The sequence below is a fragment of the Camelina sativa genome, chromosome 20 (assembly GCF_030686135.1).
Source record: "Camelina sativa cultivar CO46 ecotype springtype chromosome 20, ASM3068613v1".
Taxonomy (NCBI): domain Eukaryota; kingdom Viridiplantae; phylum Streptophyta; class Magnoliopsida; order Brassicales; family Brassicaceae; genus Camelina; species Camelina sativa.
This window is the reverse complement of record NC_141899.1, coordinates 15,004,786-15,021,341: the sequence shown is the minus strand read 5'-3', so window position 1 is coordinate 15,021,341 and position 16,556 is coordinate 15,004,786. Positions and strand designations below refer to the sequence as shown.

The window sequence follows — 16,556 nt, the reverse complement described above, 5'->3', positions numbered from 1 at the left end:
GTTTTTTTTTCGATCAAGTTTAATTGTTTTAAGAATCTGAAAGCGAAAGTGTAAAATTTGGGACTTAAAACACGTGGCAGATGGAGAAGGTTGCAGTTTTCTGTAAACTTACTTGTGATTTATAGAATAAAGATGTGACATAGACACTATTAATTCTTAGTTCTTACCGTCCTTATTGGTTGATCAAGTTTATTAGACAGCTATATACTGCATGTATGTTAATTATTCATTTAAACGTAAAAGTATGTGTTAACGATTAGTATCTTCTTTTTCAAGTGACAGTGTTAACGATTACAATATGTGTTATCTCGATATAATCTGTTTTAACTCGTAAAAATGGAGTAACTTTTAATCTTAGTTTTATGAGTAGTCAATAGCATTTCAAGATTGCATTAAAGGTTAAAGGCTAAACAGTGAGCCACAAGAAAATACACAACTCCTTCAAATAAGACAAACAAGTATTTGTGGATCTTTTGATGTTCTAACTTTAGGAGGTGTTTATACGGTTATACCTTAAAGAAAATAGAGTTGAGGTGGGAGCAGATTGGAGCTCGGAGAGCTCGAGAAGGCCCAGTGAGAGACCATGGATATATACATCATGTGCAATTCCCAGTTTGCCAGAAGCCCGTGTCACCAAGATGCATGATACAATTGCTCAATGCAAAACGATATTTTTTTTTTTTTTCATACACCAAGAAATGTACCCACATCATGTATAAGAGCATGATTACTGGGCGTAACTCAGTGGGTTCCCTATGTATTTGGGCCCCAAAAAAATATTAAAAAACCCATAAATGGGTCCATTTTGAGAGTATCGTTACCGTCGGAAGAATTTCCAGAAACGCCTTAAGAATGAGGCGTGGCGTTACATGATTGGTTGGTAGGTAAATATAAAATCGGTTTTTTTTTTCTCATTTCTTTTTCTCCTTCCTCCCGACTCTCTCTCTCCCTTCTCTCTCGTTTCTGAAGGCGACAGAAACGGCGATTGTTGATGAAATCGGAGAAATCAATGGATTCACGGCGAATCCATTGAATATTCCGGCGTAAAGTGGCTGTTTGTTGGTTACCCAAAGGCGAAGGCTTCCAGATCGGCATAACCGTCAAATACGACGGTTCAGTTCTCACGGCAATCGACGGCGGAGGCTTATTTTGGTGAGACAACGATGGCGGAGGTTTTCTGGTGGTCTACAGCGAACGGCGAGGTCCACTGGCTAACGAATTAGAGACGAGATGGTTTGTCTTCTCAATTCCGATCTATTGCATGTATGTTGATTCAATTCCGATCTGTTGCATGTATGAGATTATTCTGTTTTTAATTTAATTATGAGATTATTTTGATGTCCAATTGATTATTAGACTAGTTTAATCAACCAGTTATTTGCTTGATTGGGAAATTAGTGTTGTCTCATTACGATTTATTGTCTGATTGGTTTGGAGGGTTTACGATTTATTGTCTGATAGTTTTGGAGATGTTTGAGATTAGAGATGTTTGATAGTTTTGTTATATGGGTTTGTGGTTGTAATCGAAACTTTCTTTTTTTTATGAGATTAGTCTGTTGTTCTTATTAAGAGTAGAATGTTATTGTTGTTTGTTTTCAGTGATTTATATTGACTCTTTTTACATGTTTGTGCGAGGTCAAATGGATTTGATTTGAAGTGGTTCATGAAGCGGATACAGCTATTCGATACTCTTATTTGAAAAGGTATGTTACAACAGCTTTCATATGTTGTTAATAGTTATTGTTTGCGGTTGTGTGTTGGGATGAATTAGTAGTTTTTTCATGAAACACAAGTGTTATGTTTGCTTTGTGTTTATGTATAAATAATTGTGTGAAAAGGTAGGCTCTTATAAGTGTAATAAGTGATGAGTTTGAGTATGAGTTTGATCAAGTGTTTGAGTATGAGTTTGTAATTTATTTAGTGATAGATTAGGTAATAGTCGAGTCAGTCATTGATGGGTTTGAGTATGAGTTTGCTTTTTCTTTCTTGGTTGTGATAAATGCGGATAGTACTTGATTAGAGAGATACTTGTCGAGTGGTTGGGTTTGATGAATGCTTCAACTTATTGTTTGATGGTGTAGGCTTTGTAGGTTGTTTAATGTAATAAATTTGTGGTTGTTGTAGTTTAGGTAAAAACTTAAATTTGAAAACCCAAACCCACTTGTTTACCATCTAACATTGAGCTCAATATAAACCCTCCATGTTAAGCACTATAACGTAAACCATTAACTTTTTCTATACAAACCCTTATCGTTTTACATCACCTTTCACTAAAAGAAGCAATGGATCCTAGAAACCTTAATCATAATCCTCAAACATATTTTGTTGATCTTATGAATTCTCAAAAAGACTCCAACTCCCTAGATAATTCGATTCTTCCCAATACATTCTCTTCTCAGCCTGTCCTCTTTACACAAACCCTCTCTTCTCAGCCTTTCCACTTTACACAAACCCTCTCTTCTCAGCCTGTAAACTTTGGGCCTGGAATCTCTTCTCAACCGCTTCAGTTTAGCCCAACATCTGAAACTGAAGACTGTATCGAAGTAGCGCTTGATGAGGATGAAGAAGACGAAGGAAGGGGAATAAGAAAGAGGTGGACTGCAGAGGAGGATGTTAACCTCATAAGCGCTTGGTTAAACACAAGCAAGGATCCAGTTGTAAGTAATGAGCAGCGGCTTAAAAGTTTCTGGAAGAGGGTTGCTGCCTACTACAAAGCTAACGATGGGTCATCTGCTCAAATGCAAGAGGGCCTACACAATGTAAGGCTAGGTGGAACAAGATAAACCATGGAGTCAATAAGTTTGTGGGCTGTTACGCACAAGCGAGTTCAAGAAGAAAGAGTGGAGAATCAGAAGATGATGTATTGAGCATGGCGTATGAGCTTTACAAGAACGACATGGACAAGCCATTTCTGCTAGGACATTGCTGGAGGGAACTGAAAAATGATCAGAAATGGATCACGGAGGAGTGTAGCCATAAGCGGACTAAACTCGCTTCAGATGGAGCAGGAGCATCCTCACCCGGAGAGTGCAAGGATGGATCCGAGATGAGACCTCCGGGAGTTAAAGCTGCTAAGAAAAAAGGGAAGCAACCGGTTGTTAGTATTGATGTAGAGGATGGGTCTGTGGTTAAGTTGGATAAGATAATCGCAATGAAGGATCAAGAACAAGCGGCTAAAGAGAGGAACAGCAAAATGAGACTGCTAGATAGCCTCCTTAACAAGTCTGAACTAACACCCACTGAAGCTCTACTTAGAGACAAACTGGTTGACCAAATGTTGACAAACATTTAGGTTTCAATTTTATATCTCTTGTTTGTCTTGTTTGTTTATCTTGTTTATCTTGTTTATCTTGTTTATCTTGTTTGTTTATCTCAGGTTTAATTAATATTCGTTTCAAGTTTTGGGACAAATGTGTTAAGGAGTCTCGTGAAGGGAAACATGTTGTGTTGTGTCGTGTGTTGAAGCAAGATGGAAGCTAGATGGAAGCGAGTTGTAACCAGTGAATTAGGGATGTTTTTTAGTGTCATTCACGGGTCTGTCTTTTGTTGTGTTGTTGTGTACTTCGGTTGTAACCCGTGAATGGGTGTTGGTTTTTTGTATCATTCACGTGTTTGTCTTTTGTTGTCCTGTTGCGTATCACGGTTGTTGTAACCCGTGAATGAGAGCATCTATCATCCTGCATAACATGATAGTGGAAGACGAACGACATGACTACAATTTCTACGATCCAGCGGAATTCCATCACGGAGAAGGAAGCGGAAGTTCTCATGTCGATTTATCATATTCTACAGATATCCCAACAAATCTACATAATATAATGGCATTCGAAATGATGTTCATGATACACAAATGCATGATCTTTTGCAAAAAGACTTGATCGAGCATATCTGGCAAAATTTGGTGCAACCGCACAATAAATCTTACTCCAAATTCTGTTTAATATGTATAATATTTTGAATTTTATAAAATATGTTTACTATTCCGTATTTTGTAAAATATGTTTAAGTTTGTAAAATATTGTTTTCTATTTTATGTAATATAAAAATTTTAAATAATTGTTTTATCATTTTACATAATTAAAGTTTGATAATTAATAAATCAAATTAAAAAAATTATTATTTAAATGTTTGAGTAACCTCTTTGGGGTTCTCTAGTAATAGGGTAATTTTGCTTAGGTTCTCTTAGAGTTACTTAACTTAATTTATGATTATTTATATAATTAATTAATGTGAGAGTAACCATGGTGGGTTACTCCACTAATGATGGTTTAACTCATCTAATTATTATAATCAATAACATATCAGACCACATATTCTAAAAACTAGTTTCAAAAAACCCCTGTCTTTAGTATACTGCCTAAGAAAGGTAAAGAATTTTGAATCTTATATCCTATACACAACTCTATGTGTTCAACTAATGTTACTTCGACTTAAAACAAATCGACTGTGCCAGCTTCGGTTTTTCCCTGTTTCAATAGTCGATAGCAACACAGTCAACAAGTCCTCTGCTTCTTCCTCCGATGGAAGCTCTACGTTGGTCTGTAGAAGCGGCTGAGCTGAAGGATTGTTCCATCGTTTTCGTGCCGGGCTGCTCTTCTTTTGCTGGTCCTGTCTCCAGTTCCATACACCATCTGAATTGCTTCCTATGACGCGGACAACTCCACCGCTGCAATCTGTATGTATTACACTCTCCAAACCGATTTCCCTTTCGATATTCCATACCAAATCAATTGGAACTCCGAGAGATCCCGGTTTTCTGAAACCTACTAAGCTTGGGCTGCTTAGAACCAATACCAGTCTCCCTGTGATTACAATGAACGCTCCTTCTTGCTTCAGGGCCTTGCACTTCACTAATTTCTCTCCTTTGAACTTCAGGGAATCTCCAACCTCCATAAGTACTGCTGTCCCCACCGCTTCTTCCCATGAGTAAGGCCTGAGAGGTTGTTCCCTGCTCAGAGGCCTGGGAAGGCGAAGCCTATGTCTTTGGGATCTTATGTTATGAATTCTGCTTCGGTTTGTGATACTTTGTGCGGTTTTTCCAGTTACCTCAAGGATACTAGCCGTTGGTCTGGCCACCAGTCCAGTAATCCCCATGGCCACTCCTGAACCATATAGTCACCCAGTTAATACATGCATTAAATTACAAAGCCAGAAACAAATGACAGCGTGAGCAATGGTTCTCGCCTAATTACCTGAGATGACGCCTGGAAGACCATGTTTCTCAGCTCCTCGTATTGGTGATTGAAGGAGACCAGTAAGTCCCTGTGATTAACATGGCGACGGACTACTTTTAAGCAAAGTATAAATCAACAATGATGGCAGAAATTTTCATCTCATCTATAACCAATTAAAGAAAATTTGCAAGAAACAATTCAGTGTTCACTTTTCAGCTGTTGTTTTTTTTTTTTTTCAGCACAAGCAAACTTAATTCTTCTTCCAAGTTCAAACTTCAAAGACATAGTGAACACCAAATTAGAATATAAATCGTACTTCCAATGAAAGTGCAAAAAATATACCTCAAACACTTCGCCTATAACTCCTTTGCTACGCGACCCTTCACCCAATTGCTGCTTCTCCATCCTTGCAACATCATGCTCATTGAATGTAAATGCAACAATACCCTGCAACAAATTGGAAATTCTGTGAATATTTTCTTGAAGGTAGCATCTGCACCATAGAGTTTTAAGCAAAGAGAGACATCGTACCTTGTGTGCAGCTTTACTAAATTGAATGGCAGCATCACTTAAAGCATAAACTGTGCTACTCAAGAGACTTGTGGTTCCATAAGCCATTCCTTGAATAATTCTTGCGTGGCTCTGTTCAAATAATCCAGTTTTACGTATATGGATATAGTAACAAGAAATTATTTTAATCATAACCTCTGAGGTACTCCTGCCGGGAGGGAATCCCATGGGATTTCCAAATGCAAATGCAAATCCAAATGAGTTTCATAACCAAATGCAAAGGTACTCCTGACAGAAAATCTTTAATTCCAAATGCAAATCCCAGAGGGAATCCCATGGGATTTCCAATAACACCAGCAGGCTGTACACCTTTAATAATCAGAGGTAAACTGGTATAGCGATTGTTTTAATTATCACGTTTCTTTCTTTCTCCTTCCCCTTTTTGTTTTGATTTTGTTTTTTCAAAAGTTATAAACACAAAAACAAACCAAGAACAAAAACGATATTGGAAAGAAACATCATTTATTAAAATCAACAAACACACCTTCAAAGTAGAGAACATTACATGATCCCAAAGCATGGACCTTATTTTACACATATATAAACACAACAAAAGTTGAAATGCTTACTCGAGCCACACATGATCCAAAAAGATAAACCTTTAGAGAAAAATAAAACTAGAGAGTAAGTCTTTTATTGGAGATAGACACGACATGGACTTCGATCTGATGAACCCAATAAACAGTCTTGTAACCTTCCTCCTTAAGTTCCTCCAGCTCCAAAGTAAACTCCGATGGCATCAATAGCCTGACCGGAGCATCCGTGGAACCCAAGAAGGTTTTTTCCATATTTACCCTCAAAGATGAATTCTTTTCCAACTGGCTTTCCTGACGAATCGGTCACCCCGAATATTGGCGAGGTTCTTCCAGTAGAGGTTTTGAAGACTAGTGATTTGATCAACACTGTGTTATAGCGGTTAACATGATCATATCTTCCACCGACGGATGTGATCCACAACAAACTGGATTTCATTTGCCATTAGAAACAAACAATTTATAAACATTTAAACGGTGGATAAGAACCAATCGACTAAAAAAACAAAGTCATGATATTTTTATTACCTCTTTCAGTTCCCCGCGAATCGTTCCGTGCTCATGCGTTTCAATTTCTCCATCCTTTTTGTATTCGATTTTGATATAAGACACACAGTCAATATCTTTTCCAACAGTTATTTTCTTCACACCATCGAAAACACCATCATCAAAGGCAACTCCTCCTATGTTGCCTCCCACTGCTTCAATCTTTTGGGGTGTGGGAATTGACCAAAAATATGCACCAATGGCATCAATAGCCTGACCAGAGCGTCCATGGAATCCAAGAAGCTTTCCTCCATTTGTCCCCTCTAGCATAAATTCTGTCCCACTTGGACTTGCACCGAATATTGGAGAAGTTCTTCCAAAAGAAGTTTTGAAGAACAACGATTTGATCAGAACTGTCTTATAGCGATTAACATAATCGTAGCTTCCACCAACAGATATGATGTTTTCATTTGGATAGGCCACATCAAACTAGATTTCATTTTCCATCAAAAACAAAAACATTACAACTATTAAAAGATATGGTAAAAAGACATACTGAAAAATATAATAACAAATTCACATTATTTATATTACCTCTTTTAGTTCTCAGCGAATCGTCCCATGTTCACGGGTTTCAATTTCTCCGTCTTTTTCATATTCGATCTTGATATAAGAAACACAGTCAATGTCTTTTCCCACAGTTATTTTCTTCACACCGTCGAAAATACCATCGTCAAATGCATCTCCATTGTTACCACCCACTTCTTCAATCTTTTCTGGTGCAGGTGCAGGAACTAGCGAAAAGTATGCACCAATGGCATCAATAGCCTGACCAGAGCGTCCGTAGAATCCAATAAGCTTTCCTCCATTTTTACCCTCGAGCATGATTTCTTCCCCATATGAGTAACCGAACGTTGGAGAAGTTCTCCCATAAGAAGTTTTGAAGATTAGCGATGTGATCAACACTGTGTTATAGCGGCTAACATAATCGTAGCTTCCACCAACAGATGTAATAGATTCTTTCGGGTAATCAACAACAAACTGGATTTGATTTGCCATTAGAAACAAACAATTTATAAAATTTATAAAAGGTTGATATATAAGAACTGACCAAATAAAAACAATGTCAAGATGTTTATATAGATTACCTCGTTCAACTCCCCGCGAATCGTCCCATGCTCAAGAGTTACAAATTCTCCATCTTTTACGTATTCGATCTTGATATAAGACACACAGTCAATATCATTTCCAACAGTTATTTTCTTCACACCATCGAAAACACCATCATCGAATACAACTCCCATGTTACCACCAACGGGTCCTATCTTCTCAGACATTGTTTCGATCTCTTATCTTCAATGAAAAACCTGAACGATTCAGATTCCTATTTTAGAAACACATAAGATAGAAGGAACAACATAATGGTTACTTGTAAAGAAAACATTGGAAGAAGAAGTAACGCAAACTCTATTAATGAGAACATAAGTTGACATCTCCACTTCTACTATGAGAATATTATTGTATTCTATATCTTCGAAGGAGTACACTGATTTTTTTTAACGTACTTAAATTACTTACATGAACATATTGGTATTGGTGATAACGTATAACTACAATAAGTTCAAACAACAATGGATGCATGGCAAAACTAAGTTAAATACGAAAGCAAGGATGGAGTCATATCGGACTATCATAACGTGTGAATAGAAAATGTTGACAAAAAAAGTGGAGAGAGAGAGAGAGAGAGAGTCTCCTCACGCTTGTGCTATTAGATTGGAGATGAGCTGTGACTGTGAGATGTGGAGTAATGCTACTCCCTATTTATTGACACTCCTTTTTACTTTTTACTATTTACACTTTCACATTTTTAACCATCTTGCTAAGTTACTCACCAACGTCTATCAACCAAAACCTGGAAGATTTGTATGTGGGGGGGATGTGAAGACGTGGAAGAACGTTGTTATAATGAATTTCACGTGTCGAATATTATTAGAAAACAAAAAATAAAAACGTAGAAGATTTGTAAGTGAGAAGATGTGAAGTCGAAAAAAGTTGTTGACTAAATTTTAGCTTATTTAAACTAATTGATACCCCTGCTACAATACCTGCTGAACTTTATTTTTAATAGAATTTTTTAAAAAATTTGTTATGTTATATTAGTTTTAAACCACCTCGACATATAATTTTGACATTTTACATTTAACCAATTGTCATTAAGAGGGGATTGATTTTATTTGTTTATAGTTATTAACATTAACTATATTCTAAATTTTATATATACTAAATGTAAATTTTAAATGGCATTGTATCTTATAACATCTGAGTTATACTAATAAGTACTTAGAAATGTATTTACGTTTGATTTGGCATATTTATTTATTTATTTAACCATTACATGATAATGTATAAATATTAAATCCTTTTGATTAAATAGTGTATAATTTATATAAAAATCCAAATTTTTGAATTCAATATGAGTAGTATACATTCACATAATTTTTCAAAAAATATAAGTTCAATATTATTTAAAATGCTATGTATTTGTTACTTTCAAATGTTTTTTTAGATTTGAAAATACATAATTCACGTTACATTTTTAACTTATTAATTTAATGTGATTATTGAACTGCATATTACATCAATATTATAATAAGTGTGATTATAATGTACTATTGTGCCACTGTAATGGAAACTTAAATATTGTATTTGTAATTTTCCGCAAAAAAAAAAACGACCATATATATGTAAATGACAATGTAACGTATAATATGTATATGTCAACAATTGAAAATTACGAACTCAAATTAAAAACATGAAAAAGTTTATAGTTATGTTTACTTCCTAGTGAATGATTAAATATTATACACTTGAGGTTAGCTGTTTCATGATGATCGAGACTTGCGCGAAGACCTTGTATGCGCCAGGAGGAACATGGAAGCATTGAATTGTTCAGATTCATCTTGTTAACAAAAAAAAAATTTGTTCAGATTTATAAGGATTTGAACAATTTTATCAAAAAGATCGTTTATTCCTCGTATCTAACAATCTTCTAAAAATTGCTTAAATGTTTAGTGTCCTGTGTGTAACAACAATTTATTTCTTGGTTTTAGTTTTTCTATTTTGACTAAAAAATAAAAAAAAATACACATCAGCAAATTAAAATACACATCATTTTCGATTTTCCACGTCACAACTCAAAAAAAAAATGAACGGCTGAGTTATAGTATTTACGGGAAGACGAAAGGTCTCGTCGATTCATATGACGGCTAAGTTATAATGTTTTGTGGCTGAGTTATCACAAGAAATAATCTGAAAGCAAACAGTTGATTTATATTACTTGAATGCTAAGTTACAGTATTTACGGGAAAACGAAAGGTCTCGTCGATTCATATGACGGCTGAGTTATAATGTTTTGTGCCTGAGTTATCACAAGGAATAATCTGAAAGCAGAAAACGAAAGGTCTCGTCGATTAATATGACGACTGAGTTATAATGCTTGACGCCTGAATTATTACACAAAATAAAACAAATGTATTACAATAATACTGTATCGGACAAATTTTCGCTTTGTGTCCAACTTGTTTACATCGAGAGCATGCGTTTAGCTCATGGCTAAACGCGTCCAATCCGTAGTCTTCAAGAACAAGCTCCACAAGCTTGTCGTGTGTTGTGCCTCCATCTATCTGCACAACTATACACCCTCTATAGTCGGTGTTAAATACGTATCTCTATTTCTTTACCCAATTATCAGAAACAACTAGTACCGAATGAAAGAAAATGAAAAACAAGGTGAAGAAGAAGGTAAAAACCATGTGATTACTTCCAAGTTTCATATGACTATCTAATATCAAATATAGTTTGAACTTTGAACTAATATGCAACAAGCAAACATCTTCGCAGCATTGCGCACGGAAAGCTTGCAATGCTTACATTATGATTTCTATTAGCTGTTTAACTTCGCACGACTTTTTTGACTGGTTAAATAAAAGACCAACTCGTTTTGAATTATTAAAGTCTTTTACTAACTCTGCAGCGACCTTCTTCGATCGCTTAACAACAAATAACTGAAAGAAAAAAAATGAATGAAAAAAGGAAAGAAAGCAAAAAAATATCTCATTTATTTTTTATCATTTATGATTTTGAAAAATAAGACCGAAACTTATATTGGTTGGACGTAATAAATAACTATTATAAAATTTCTACAATTTTAAGAGAGAAACAAAGAAAACCAAAAAAACTAAATGGGCTAGGATATATGTACGATGGAGAATTAGTCGTCTTCCCTGCTACCTACCCTTAGATTAGAGAAGAGCTATGGCCTATGGGGTGTGGCGTAATGTTACTATCAATTTACTGAAACTTATTTTTATTTTTTATTTTACTTTTTATTGTATACATGGGAAAATAAGATATTTTCCTCCTGAGAACTATCGTATCAAACCAAATAAAATTCAAACTTTAACTTCAGTTTATATATCCATTAAAGAAAAGTTTAACACAAATTTTTCCCCGAAAAAAAAGTTTTATATTTAAATCTCCCTGAATCTGGGTCACATTAGTTCACACTTTAAACCCAAATTAAACCAAATATTGTAACCCAGATTTGGGGAATATTTAAATATAGAACTCTTGTTTTGGGGAGAAATATGTGTAGAACTTTTCGTTGGTGTATATATAGATCGGGGTTAAAGTTTGGGCTCTATCTGGCTTGATACGATAGTTCTCAAAGAGAAATATCTTCTCTCCCAATCACACCAAACCCGATCCAGAACTACACAAGAGTCTCACAAAGCCACATGAACCACAAACCACACAGCACATAAACACGAAAATCAGAGAATTTCAAGATTAGATAAGTCATAGTCATGCACTCAACGTGTGTGGTTACACATTTTCTTTCTAGAGTTAAGAATTTAAATTTATGAAATTGGAATCGATTTGGAGATTTAGTTTTTTTCAATTTAATAAATGATGTCTTGTTTGGGGTAAAAAAACGTGGTCGTTTATGCTAAATGGAAACAGATCACGTGTAGTTAAACTCATTTTTAAGATCTTAACAGAAAATTAACGTCGTGGCTAAAACGGCGAGGTCAACAAAAATCTGCTAGTTTATGGTCAAATCAACGAAAATTTTGTGATTAAAATGACATCTTTAAAGTTGGTGATTAAAACGTCCCAAAATTAAATTAGAAATTTTTCCCACTAATTAAATATTATACACTTTGAGGTTAGCTGTTATATGCGCATAAGGAACATGGAATCATTAAATTGTTCAGATTATGGGTTTTTATAAAATTCATAAAATAGCATTATTCAAAACAACGTGTGTGGGTTACAAGTGAGTTGGTGACTAGTGACTACAAAATAACGTGCTGTTTAATTTGCATGACTTATGATAAATAAAAACTCACCTGTTTTAAAATAATAAAGTAGTCTTCTAATACTAGTGAGAATATATTTCAGATTAATAAATAATTACTTTTTTGTCGACTAATAAATAATTACTTATTATGACAATATTTATGTATTCCTTTATTATCAAATATATTTTTACAAAGTTTTTGTAGTCTTTATAGTTTTCAATCATAAGATTATGTACTAGATGTGGTACTCTTAATTAGCACTTTTTTGGTACTGATATAGTTTGGTATTATTTTATTTTTTTGGTAAAAAAACGTGTACATTTATATATCACCAATCGAACTCATAAATATTTTACTAATTGCTCTTAACAAGGTAATAATAAAATATAAAACGTTAGAGAATCATCATCATTATCCATTTATGATAGGCACGTCGACATGTAGTGACAACAAGAATAATCATGTCTTTGCACGACAACATCGTCGTCGTACCATGCATTGCGCATGGAAAGCTTGCAATCCTTTTACTATGATTTCTAGCTGTAACTTTGCACGATCTTTTGGACAGGTTTAATAAAACATCAACTCGTTTTAATAATAAAGTCTTTTACTAACTCTCTGCAGCGACCTCCTTCGATTTGAAAAAATAATTATTTATTTTGTATCATTTATGATTTTTTAAAAAAATAAGACCGAAACTTATATTTGTTGGACGTAATAAATAACTATCATTTCTACTTCACTGCTCAGCTTGAAGATGCATTTATTGTAACACAGTCTTTTTTGTTGAATATAATTTTACATTCATACAAAAAAATAAAATAAAATAAATAAATAACTATTATAAAATTTCTACAATTTTAACAGGATGAAGAAACAAAGAAAACCAAAGACTAAATTGGTTAGGACAATATCTACGATGGTTTAATAGTTGGACCATATGTAAGTTTGCTGTCTTTACTTGATTAAATATTCCACACGTGAAAATCATTATAACATCTTACGAGATCATTATATTCTCACTGTACCTCCCTTATTTGTCTTGTTCTAGACGATAGTTTCTGCGAGTGAGTTCACGGTAGAGTTATTGTTGCATTGTCTGGCTTGCTGCCGCTAATCTTCAGCTCGCTTACCGGAGAGCTATTCTGGCTAGTCGGTTTGATCTTTGGTGGTGACCAGACCTTTGCACAAATCTCTCTTGTGGCCACCAAGCAATACAAGAAAACAGGGTATTTACGACTACGTTTGGCGACTAAATGCGTAGTCAAGAAATTAAGCGACTATTTGCCAACTATCTTACGACTATTTTACAACTGCGTAGTATTAGTCGTAACTCAGACGTTATTTGCCGACTAAATACAATAATCGGTATTGTAGTCATTGATTAACGACCATTATACGACTAAATGGGAAGAACTTAATTTTGTTGGATCAAAGCAGCTAATTTGGCGACTACGTAGCAACTCTTTCTAATAGTCGGTAATTTGGCTACTAAGTAGTGACTAATGATTTGGCATTCTTCACAAATATATAAACTATAAATACATGCATCATGTTGTGGCATTCTCATATTAATCTCATTTTCAAAAGAACAAACAAAATATATGTATACTTATTATTAATTATTAATTGTTAATTGTTTTAGACTTGAGCTTTTGTTTTCTATTAGTACAGTTGTGAATTGGTTGCAAAGTGAAAAATTACCTATAAAAGGTGAAGCTCAAGAAAATGTATATGAATCAGTAGATCTGATCTTTTAAAATTAGTATCTTCATTTATGCTAAGTCATAAAATGTAATTTTAATTTAAAAATAGAAAATGTAATTTTTATTATAGTAAGTATATATGTAAATAATGTTTGTAAATTTAAAGTGATCAATATATTATGTAGTGTATATATAAGTAGTATGCTTTAAATAATATGTAAAGTAAATTAAATTATATGTTTTTTATAAAATTAATGTTGGCTACTGATTGGCGACAAAAAAGTGACTAAATTCATAAAAATTGTTATTACGTCTTGGACTAGATTTTGGACCAGATTTTGGACCCCAAAACAAGCCCAATTGTTTAAAATATTTTGCACCAACTGATCCGCGACTAATAAGCGACTAAGTTTAAAATATTTTGGGTTAATTAAACCCGGGAATCCATTTACGCGGTCCAGCCCATAACCCTAACAAACGAGATAACCCTAATTTTTCAACCCTAATCTCTCATTTCTCACCATCCTTCATCTTTCTTCTGCCAAATTCTCTCTCAATCGCCGAAACCCTAATCTCTCAATCTTATTTCTCACCATCCTTCGTCTTCCTCCTGCCAATTCTCACGATGCGTCCTCTTAAGAAGCCTGGACGAAAGAGGAATGTTGTCGCCAACGCTACTCTCAGAGTCGGTGGCTCTAACCCTCCGTCGAAGGTGAGAAGAGTCAACCCTCTACCGCCTCAATACAACTTCACGCCGGCGGCTCAAAATCCTACGCCTCAGACGCCACAAGTACCAGTCCGTGTTTCCCCCCAACTTTCGACGTCAGCCGCACCGCAGGTCAGAAACTATCCACCACCACAGACTCTATTTCAGAACTCCGTGAATCGAAGCGTTGATGACCAACCAACTCGGTCATTACCAGAAATTCAGAACAATCCTCCGGTGAGATCGAATCCTTTGCATGATTCTGCAAGATCTCCAGCTCAGAACAATCCTCCGGTTCGATCGAATCCATTGCATGATTCTGCGAGATCTACAGCTTAGAACTCTCCAGCTCAAAGTCATCCTTCTTCTCACGGTAACAACTTTGATGAGTCAGATCCAGTGTTGCCGGAACTCCGGGAGGACACGTTGAGGGCTCTTAACGCCATACTTATGGTGCCGGACCGTCATACTTTTACCACCGTCCTCTCTCCGGAACCGAAGCCTAACACGACTTGGTATGTAAACACGTATAAATCTCCAGCTCATAACATGTTTTCATATGTTTTCTTCTAGATTAGAGTTTGTTTTCTAGATTAGAGTCGATGACTTCGTTGATTTTAGATGACACACAACATCACTATTGTTTATTGTTTTGTCGAGTACTATTGTTTATTGTTTTGTCGAGTACATGAACTATTGTTTATTCTGTTTGTCATTCCCAAGTCTCTCATCATTTAGTAGTAACTAGAAGAGTATATGTGTTTTGTCATGAACTATTGTTTATTGTGTTTGTCATTCCCAAGTCTCTCATCATTTAGTAGTAACTAGAAGAGTATATATGTGTTTTGTCATGAACTATTGTTTATTGTGAATACATGAACTATTGATTATTGTGTTTGTCATTCACGAGTCTGACTTGATTCTTATGTTATGAGGTTTACTCGGGATGCCAGATCACAACTGGTGCGGAAGATTACAAAGGTTTTTACAAACAAATTTGATGGTCTATTCTACAATTGGTAATGTGTGCCTCCGGATAGAAGAGAAAGATACTTCCTTGAGTTTGCGGTATATTTTTCTGTCATATATCATTTATAGATAGGTTTTAATTGTTGCTTATCACTAACTTAATTCTATTTTCTGTTTCCTAGAAAACACACACTTGGGATCCATTGATTACAGGGACAGTGCAACATTTTTTCTATGAGATATGTCAATGCCGGATGAAGAACATGGTAAGCGACGTTAGGACTAGTCGAGTGCAACCTAAATGGATCGAGGGTGAACTCTGGAAAACAATGGTTGCGCAGTGGGATACCGAAGAAGCACAAGAAAGGAGTCGAATCTATTCCAATGCTCGTATGTCAGACCGTAATGGTCTCGGTCCACACTCGCATTTATCTGGGCCAACATCGTATCAACAAGTCAAACAAGGCTTGGTGAGTAACTTTAACTTATGTCTTAACCTTTCTTTTGTAACTTTAACTTATGTCTTAACTTTTTTTTTTTTTGTAACATTCCAGGAAGAGAAACTTGGGAGACCGGTGAGTCTTGGTGAGGTTTTCAAAGAGACACATACAAGGCCAGATGGTACGTATGTCGATCGAAAAGCCGAGAAGATCTTCTCAACTTATGAGAAAAACTTACAAGCTAAGATATCTGAGATCGAGTCAGATCCTTCACGAGCTCAGGAGCTCACAGTAGAAGATTATACGACCATCTTTCTTCAGGTAAAGTACCATTTTCACAATCTATATTTAAAGAGTCTTCAAAACATTCATTTTCAGAACTAACAGTTTCATTTTTTCTTTTCTAAGTCCACTGAGAAGGATTCACGAGGTAATATTTTTGGACTTGGAAGCCTCAAGGATCTTCTCAATGGCAAGAGCTATCAACGAGGAGAGTCGTCATCGTTTGTAGCATTACAAGAGCAAGTGAAGGAAGCTCATCGTATAATTGAAGAACAAGCTGCTCGTGAAGCAGAACACTCCAAAGTTCAGGCTGCGCAACAGAAGAAG

The 16,556-nt window shown here is 35.2% G+C and overlaps 2 protein-coding genes and 1 pseudogene across 2 annotated transcripts; 1 reads left to right on the top strand and 2 right to left on the bottom strand.

Annotated features, from left to right (window-relative positions):
* The first annotated feature begins 2,244 nt into the window (after nt 1–2,244).
* On the top strand, nt 2,245–3,924 carry LOC147918892 (glutathione S-transferase T2-like). Its single transcript, XM_087506639.1, has 2 exons — nt 2,245–3,292; nt 3,377–3,924. Exon 1 carries the CDS (start codon nt 2,870–2,872, stop codon nt 3,290–3,292), a length of 423 nt encoding a protein of 140 aa, XP_087362765.1. The 5' UTR covers nt 2,245–2,869; the 3' UTR covers nt 3,377–3,924.
* Nucleotides 3,925–4,369: 445 nt separating this feature from the next.
* LOC104772560 (uncharacterized) lies at nt 4,370–5,826 on the bottom strand. The gene is made up of 4 exons (XM_087506561.1): nt 5,706–5,826; nt 5,517–5,621; nt 5,193–5,262; nt 4,370–5,102 (listed from the first exon to the last, which is right to left on the bottom strand). The coding sequence occupies exons 1-4, from the start codon at nt 5,790–5,792 to the stop codon at nt 4,411–4,413; spliced, it is 954 nt and encodes a 317-aa protein (XP_087362687.1). The 5' UTR covers nt 5,793–5,826; the 3' UTR covers nt 4,370–4,410.
* A 363-nt stretch (nt 5,827–6,189) lies between these two features.
* On the bottom strand, nt 6,190–8,541 carry LOC147918891 (myrosinase-binding protein 2-like; annotated as a pseudogene).
* Nucleotides 8,542–16,556: the final 8,015 nt, after the last annotated feature.